Source organism: Lepus europaeus, chromosome 7, assembly GCF_033115175.1.
Source record: "Lepus europaeus isolate LE1 chromosome 7, mLepTim1.pri, whole genome shotgun sequence".
NCBI lineage: Eukaryota > Metazoa > Chordata > Mammalia > Lagomorpha > Leporidae > Lepus > Lepus europaeus.
Genome location: NC_084833.1, coordinates 8607742 through 8615626, shown reverse-complemented (window position 1 = coordinate 8615626; position 7885 = coordinate 8607742). Strand labels below are relative to the sequence as shown.

The 7885-nt window shown below is 53.1% G+C and overlaps 2 protein-coding genes and 1 non-coding gene across 4 annotated transcripts; 2 read left to right on the top strand and 1 right to left on the bottom strand.

Moving 5' to 3' along the window:
* Positions 1 to 240: 240 nt before the first annotated feature.
* On the bottom strand, positions 241 to 5220 carry LOC133762949 (uncharacterized protein C11orf98). 2 transcript variants are annotated; one of them, XM_062195992.1, is made up of 5 exons: positions 4890 to 5220; positions 3815 to 4045; positions 1261 to 1385; positions 630 to 727; positions 241 to 546 (listed from the first exon to the last, which is right to left on the bottom strand). In XM_062195992.1, the coding sequence occupies exons 1-5, from the start codon at positions 5203 to 5205 to the stop codon at positions 513 to 515; spliced, it is 804 nt and encodes a 267-aa protein (XP_062051976.1). In that variant the 5' UTR covers positions 5206 to 5220; the 3' UTR covers positions 241 to 512. The 2 variants fall into 2 exon arrangements, with proteins under 2 accessions (XP_062051976.1, XP_062051975.1); XM_062195991.1 differs by lacking the exons at positions 3815 to 4045; positions 4890 to 5220 and adding an exon at positions 1530 to 1610.
* LOC133764947 (small nucleolar RNA SNORA57) lies at positions 1797 to 1945 on the top strand. The gene has a single exon (XR_009866514.1). It is a non-coding gene; the product is annotated as a small nucleolar RNA SNORA57 (small nucleolar RNA).
* On the top strand, positions 2022 to 3060 carry CSKMT (citrate synthase lysine methyltransferase). Its single transcript, XM_062195990.1, has 2 exons — positions 2022 to 2247; positions 2362 to 3060. The coding sequence occupies exons 1-2, from the start codon at positions 2199 to 2201 to the stop codon at positions 3015 to 3017; spliced, it is 705 nt and encodes a 234-aa protein (XP_062051974.1). The 5' UTR covers positions 2022 to 2198; the 3' UTR covers positions 3018 to 3060.
* Positions 5221 to 7885: the final 2665 nt, after the last annotated feature.

Genomic DNA, 7885 nt, shown 5'->3' with positions numbered 1-7885 from the left:
CATAGGAGTAATGGCGGCACTGGTTACCAGGACCCTTACTGCCTCTGCTATCCCTACATATCCCTCTATTTCTGTCTGAAAATGCAAAGTTGCAGGGCCACTCACTAGGGAGACCAGGCTACTGCAGAGGTTGGCTCCTGCTTGCCTTGGCTTGAGCAAGTTTTGGGGCTCCTCCCTCCGGACTGTCTGTCGTGTCTGCACACTCACAGCCCACTGCGATCACACACGTCTCAGTCAAGAAAGAGTTCAAGGGCTTTATTACAAAAAGAATTGACTGCTAGGGGCCCTTCTTCTCTGCTGACACATCCCTCCAGGGGAGGTCAGTGGGCCACTAAGGAAGAGGTATCTGGGAAGAATGAAAAGGGGGAAATGCTTTCTCCAAAGTCCTCTGAGTCCTTCCGGCTCCGGTTGAGACTTCTGATGAAGGAGAAGTACTTCAGCTGCCACCTTCAAGGTCCTCCATTTCTACATCCTGGGGGGCTTTTGTCTTCTTTTGCCGTTTGAGCTGTGGTTCACTGGTCCTGGCTGGCTTTGAGGGGGCGTCCACTGAGCAAAAGGAACAAAGAAGCATGGAGCAATCAGAATAAACTCACCCCACTCCTCCTCCTGTGTCTGTGCCCCAGTCTCACCTTCCATAGTCGCCTTCTCCTTCTGGGCAAGCCGGATCTGCTGGAGGAGCTTCCTGCGTTTCTTCCCCGACAGAGTAATGTTGGCGCGCGCGCTGGACCTAAGGAGGAGAAAGAGTCCTGGTTGCCGTGAACTGGTTTACATCACACACACGGATCTATGTGGCTATGGGAAAATTCACATCACACAACTGTTTAAAAAAAATCTGGGATCTAAAAAAGTCATGAGCTAAGTCTCTCTAACACCTAGACTTTAATCTCAACACATATCTTGGGGCCTTGGAACCTGTGTGCAACATCTTCTGTTTTGGGGAAAACTCACTGACTTGTACACACTTCTGTGTGCAGTTTTCTGAATGCAAACATATGTTTACTGGTAAAAAAAGTCTAAGTGGATGTACATTGTTACTGGGGGGAGTGGGGTAGTCGACAGCTCTCCAATGTGGGACGCAGGCATCCAAGAGGTGGCTTCACCGAGACCCTAAAGGGGGCTGTGCGCCACACGCATAGACAGGCTAGCAGAGTTTGGGAATGAACCATCGACCAGCACAGATCAGAGCGCACATGCAAACCGGGGGTACCGGCTGCTCCGGAGTGGGCGGGGAGGGCCGCGGGGAAAGGGGTTGGCGCTCACGCTCGCTTCTTGAGGTGGTGCCGCGTGATCAGTCCCGCGTCTACCACAGCCCCGACCACCCGACGCTTCAGTCGCCGCTCCCGGTTCAACACCCGCCGGCGCTTGAACAGCTTCTTCTTCAGTTCCTGCGCCAGAGAAAATGCGAGTCAGATGGAGGCCGCGCGCCGCGTCCCGGGACCCCCGCCCCCGGAGACCCCGGCCCCTTCGATCCCATCTCGAGCGAGAGAAGAGGGCCCCGCGGGGAAACAGTAGCGACCCCAGGCCGTCACCGTTCGAGGCCGGTTGATCTTGCCCCCCGGAGGTCCCATGGCTGAGCCCGGACGCTCGCCCCCCGCCGCACTTCCGCCGCACGCCGGCGCCGCAGGGCTCCGCCCCCAGCCCCCGCCGGCCAATCGCGGCTCGGGGGCGGGCCCTGGACTATATAAGGAGGCTAGGCCCGCGGGCCGGCCTTTCCGGGCGCGCCGAGCGGGTGAGTCCTGTCTGTGCCGCCCGCCTCGGGGGTGGGTCGGGCGAGGGTCGTGGGTGGGGTCTCGAGCCCTCCTTTTCTTGGCGGGGACCGGGCGCACGATCCCGCTCCCCGTTATGTGCGGAGGCAGAGGAAGAGGGCTGCGGGCCCCTCGGCGTCATGTCTTCGGTGCCGGCTGCTTCCCGTCCGCCGGTTCTATCCTCAAGCGCCGAGACACGGCTCATCCGAGCAGGGCAGAGCCCAGGGCCTGCGGGCTGCTCCCGGAGGGTGCTCACGCCTTCTGCTTTGGTTTCAGGTCTGCGGACGCCTTCCCTGGAGCAGGAGCTGTCAACCCCCGCGCTCTGTTCCCTTTTGCGTGGTAACCAATAAAGGTTTGTTCGTACCGCAGGTCCGTGTCCTTTTTTTTTTTTTTTTTTTTTAACTCTGAAGCTGCATACGTCTTTCGGGGCGCGGGAATTTGCCGACCTTCCGAATGCTCCACGTGCGGTCACTCGTGTCATGCGTGCCCCGCGCCTTGGCCGGTAAGGAGGTGGGGAGGGCAAGGTGCGTCTGCCATGCCCCGCGGTGTGGTCCCTGAAATGGTGGCTCCAAATGGAACTCACGCACCAGGTGACCCAGGCTCCCTGTGTCCGCAGGCTCTCTGGCCGGTAGCTGCCTGGCGGACCGCTGCCTCTGGGATCGGCTCCATGCCCAGCTGCGGCCCGGCAGCGCCCCCACCTTCGACTGGTTCTTTGGATATGAGCAAGTCCAGGGACTGCTACTGCCGCTGCTGCAGGAGGCACGGGCTGCCGGTCCACCGCGGGTGCTGGACGTGGGCTGTGGGACCTCGGGCTTGTGTACAGGCCTCTACACCAGGTCCCCACACCCCGTGGACGTGCTGGGAGTGGACTTCTCTCCCGTGGCCGTGGCTCACATGAACAGCCTCCTGGAAGGGAGCCAAGGCCAAACACCGCTGTGCCCTGGGCACCCCGCTTCCCGGCTGCACTTCGTGCAAGCTGATGCTCAGAACCTGGGGCCTGTGGCTGCGTCGGGCTCCTTCCAGCTAGTGCTGGACAAGGGCACTTGGGATGCTGTTGCCCGGGGTGGCCTGCCTGGGGCTTACCGGCTGCTCTCCGAATGCTTGAGGGTCCTGAGCCCGCAGGGGACCCTGATTCAGTTTTCAGACGAGGACCCTGATGTGCGGCTGCCCTGCCTGGAGCAGGGGTCCCCCGGTTGGAACGTGACTCTGCAGGAGCTGGGCCCTTTCAGGGGCATTACCTACTTTGCCTACTTGGTCCAAGGCGCTCATTAAAAAACACTTCCGTTTTGACCCTGGCCTTTCAGTTGGTCAAGCAAAGGGTTAGACAGAGCTTTGTCTTTGCAGGGTGAGTTGGCTGGGATATGAGAATTTGAGAACTAGCCTGTTCACTCATAGCAGAATGGGGAAACGCCTACAGTTGCATGTGGACATGGATAGAGTACCTAGTGGGTCCCTACTGCTTTCCAACCCAACGTCCCACTAATGTACATCCTGGAATGGCAGCAGATGGTCTCCCACATGGGAGACCAAGATGAAGTTCCTGGCTCTGGCCTAGCCTGGTCCAGCCCTGACAGTTGTATTCAGGAAGTGAACTGGCAAATGGAAGTTCTCTCTCCCTCTCAAAGATTACATCCAGTAATAGGTGAGACTTTTCACAGTGGCAGGCACTGGATGACTGCTGGAAAGAGAAGGTACAAGTGGGGTCACCACTAGAACTAACAGGAGCTCCTAAAAACAAAACAGGTACCTTTTTTTTTTTTGAAAGGCCTGTTTAACTCCTCAAGGCCAGGGCTGCACTAGGCTGAAGCCAAGAGCCAGAAGCTGCTTCTCCCATGTGGGTGCAGGGGCCCAGGCACTTGAGCCATTATCCACTGCTTTCCCAGGTGCATCAGCAGAGAGCTGGATCGGAACTGGAGCCCATATGGGATGCCAAAGTGTACTTAGTCCAAATCCCAGCAACAATTTACTAAACCTTAATTTCCTCACCTGTGAAAAAAGGAAGATTATGAGAAAATGGGTACAAAGGCTTCATAAACAAAGCTAGGTGAGGGAAAGCGAACCATACTTGCCTGCAAAGTGAACAGGAGGGAGGAGGAGGGGGGAGTACTCCACAAAGGGGCTTCTACAGACACAGGAACCTGTTGCTGGGTCCCCTCGAGCACAGGGGTTGGGGGTTTCCTGGTACTCAGAGCCCTCAGGAGTCCAAGAGGCATCTTGTTCTTCCGGCTCCTGCCCCCAGATGACTCCAGGGTTAAATGTTCTTAAGGGAGACCTAGGGTCCTGTGGGCTCCAAGTCCAGCCTGGGAAGGAAGGAAAAGAGCAGAGCCCATTTGCAGTGAAATTTAAAACGGTTACAGGACTAATTTGTGTAAGGTGGTTTTTTTTCCTTATAAAAAAGGAAGGTGGAATATGTGGCCTGCCAGTTCAGATGCAGGTTGGGAGGTATGCCCTTGTCCCGTATTGGAATGCCTAGCTTGGATTCCTGACTCCCAGCCTTTGTCCAGCTCCCTGCCAGGCAGCAGGGATGGTGATGAAACAAATGCTGGTACAAGCATTTGCGGAGCAAACCAGGAAATGGGAGCCCTCGGTTTCTTTGTCTCTCTGCCTCTCAAAATTTTAAAAACCAAACAAAAAATACTTTGAGGGGGAAAAAAAAAAGTGATCATGATTAAGAACCTTGATTCCACAGCCTCATCCATAAAGGGAAAGTCCCATGTTGAGTTTCCTGAATATGAAGTGAAAGTGTTAAGCTCCTTGCCTAACACACAGTAAATAGTTAAAAAAAAAAAGTAAATAGGTAGCTTCTGTAGTAGTATACAGAACTGGACAAAGATGAAAAGAGGTATCAAAAATAGTAACTGTTTATGGGTAGTTGGGTTTGAGGTCATTTCATTATCTTTTCCCAACAATAAACTAATTTTTAAAAAAATTAAAGGTACACATCTAAAAATGTTACCCCATATGACAGCACAGCTCCTTCCAATGTTCAACTTCACCATCTGCCTTGATGTTTCCTCCCACATCTTTCCTCACTTTGGCTGCTCTATGCCTTGTCCTGCTGCATGCAGGGGACACACTGTTCCTTCCCCACCCTTCCCAGAACAGCCAGATCACAACAGCCCCATTGAACCAGGCACCTCTCACCTGGCTCTTCACTCTGGTCCTGGAAGAAGGCCTCGGCTTCCTCTTCCTCACCATCAGTGAGCAGCAGCAGGTCCTCACATGGCCACTGGAGACCTGTACCGTCCTCATTCACCTCAGACGTTTCCACCACAATGGAGGGCAGGCGTGGCTTTTGAGAGACAGCCTGAGCATCCTGGTGACCTTCAGCCCTGCCAATGTCTCCCGTGTCCTTCCAGAGAGAGCTGGTCAGCCTGGGACTTTCCGGGTGCCGGGAGGAACCTGTACTGTCCCTAGGCCAAGGCCCATCCTCCTCGCTGTTCCCTGGCACCAGGGCCATGGTGGTAACTATAAAAGTGCAAGCTGGTTGAATTCTTAAGAGGGTACTCAGGGTAGAGTACCCTTGCTCGGGGCACCCACACACTGCTCCTTTAATCTTCTTTGGAACCTGACTGCATAATCACTTCTGAGGACAGGAGGATGACATGCTAGGAGATTATGGGCTTTGCAGGTGGGGAAGAAGCCCAAGAGGTGGGACAGAGCTTTATTGCTACTCCCAGAGAAACTGGGCATGGCAGCACAGGTTGGAGAGAACAAGTGCATCTGGATTAAAGCCTGGGAGTGAAGAGCTTTGACAACAAATTCACAATTCCCTGACTTCTCTGCTTACGGGTTTTCCTCAATCTGGGACATCTGTCTGGATTTTATTTAATAAATATTTATATGGTGTTTACTATTTTCCAGGAACTGCCTTAAATGTTTTACCTACACATTTATTTAATTGTCCTAAAACTATGAAATGGGTACTATTAGAGGCCACTTTAAAAAAAAAAATATTTGAAAGGCAGAATTACAGAGATAAGGAGAGAGAGAGAATCTTCCATCTGCTGGTTCACTCCCCAAATGGCCTCCATGGCCAGGGCTGGGCCAGGCTGAAGCTAGGGGCCTGGAGCTTCTGGGTCTTGCACATGGGTGCAGGGACCCAAGTACTTGGGACATCAACTACTTTCCCAGGGACATTGGCAGGGAGCTGGATTAGAAGTGGAGCAGCTGGGACTCAAACCGGTGCCCATATGGGATGTGGGCATCACATGCGGTGGCTTCAACCCACATTTTGTTTGAGTTGCTGTGACTAAAAGGGATTGTTTCAGAACCCCCAAAACCTGGGTCTACTTGCCTGACCTTGGGGTTGTAGAGCAAAGTAGGTATGGGGCCGGTGCTGTGGCACAGTGGGTTAAGCTGCCACCTGCGGCCCTGGCATCCCATATGGGTGCCAGTTTGAGTCCCAGCTGCTCCACTTCTGAACCAGCTTCCTGCGAATGCACCTGGGAAAGCAGCAGAAAATGGCCCCCTGCACCCAGGCCCCCTGCACCCAAGGTGGGGGACTTGGAAGTAGCTCTTGGCTCATGGCTTCGGACCAACCCAGCTCCCACCTGGGGAGTGAACCAGCAGATGGAAGATCTTGAAAAAGAAGAAGACAGTAGGTATTTATTTGCAAAGCACAGAGCAAGAAGCCAGACAGCTATCAATGCCCAGGTTCCTGGAGAGGTTAAGGGTAAAGGTTCTTATAACATGAAGTTGGGTTTGAGAAATTTGTGTTCAGTTCATGTGCAGGTCCTTGCTTGATCTGCAGCTTGATTGGCCAAAAACAGATACAGCTTTCTGGAAGTTTGATGAAGCAAACTAGGCTTCAGTGAGCTACAGGTGGTAGTTACTTCTCTGGAAGTAACTTGTCCCCTCAAGACAGGAATGAACATCAAAATGTTACCTATTGGGGCCAGCGCTGCGGCGTAGTAAGCTAAGCCTCCACTTGCGGTGCCTGCATCTGATATGGGTGCTGGTTTGTGTCCCAGCTGCTCCTCTTCCAATCCAGCTTTCTGTGATGGCTTGGGAAAGCAGTGGAAGATGGCTCAAGTGCTTGGGCCCATGGACCCGTGTGGGAGACCCAGAAGAAGCTCCTGGCTCTTGGCTTTCGATGGGCTCAGCTCTGGCTAATTGAGGCCATTTGGAGAGTGCACTAATGGATGGAAGACCTTTCTCTCTGTCTCTCCCTCTCTGTAACTCTACCTCGCGAATAAATAAAATATTTTAAAAATGTTACCTATTGAGCCAATAAATGACCTCATGAGTCTTGTGATGAAGGAAGCAGTGGGGCCAGTGACACTATTCCCTCAGTCCAGTGAGCTGATTTTAGTGAGAGGTTGCTTTGTGAAAAAAATTTAAGCCAAGGGAAGGAGACTGAGAGACTGTGGGAGAGTAGGGCCTGATAGTATCTACATCAAAGGCTCTGTATAGGGTTTGGTTGCTGGGTCAATAAATTGATATGTGCAAATATCTGGATTGACATTTTGTGCTATGTTGAAAATGCTCAAGTAGGGACAGGTGTTTGGCCTAGTGGCTAAAAAGCCATTTGGGACACCTGCACCACAAATCAGAATGCTTGGTTCGAGTCCAGTTTTTCCGCTTCCCAATCGGCTTCGAGCTAATGCACACCCTGGGAGACAGCGTGATGGTTGAAGCACTTGAGACCTCGGCCACCCACGTAGGAGACCTGGATGCTGTTCCTGGCTCCTGGTTTTGGCTTGGTCCAGCAGAAGCTAAGGGCATTTGGGAAGTGAACCAGAAAATGGAAGATCTGTCCCTCTCTGCCTTTCAAAAAAACATTTTTTAATATGTTTTTGAATTGTTAAAAAAAGAAAACGCTCAATTTTGCGGGAAACCAGAGCGCAGCTGAGCCCCTCGGGTGATGGAGAAATCTTGGAGGACAGAAAACTGGGCAACTGTAAAACCCACAGCAACAACAAGGGCACGCACTCGGCCCACTGTGGGTCTGCAGCCACGACGCCACGCACTCAGTCCTCCGCGCCTGCACCTTTTCTTGAAACGCAATCTCTTCTACTGTTATCTGTGAAGACTCGGGCGCTCTGGGCTAAAGGTTTTTATGGTCAGGCCCGCTCTAGGCCAGCCGCTTCTCAATGGTTTCCGCTCTGGGCCGCTCTAGGCTGCGCAGGAGGTGATGA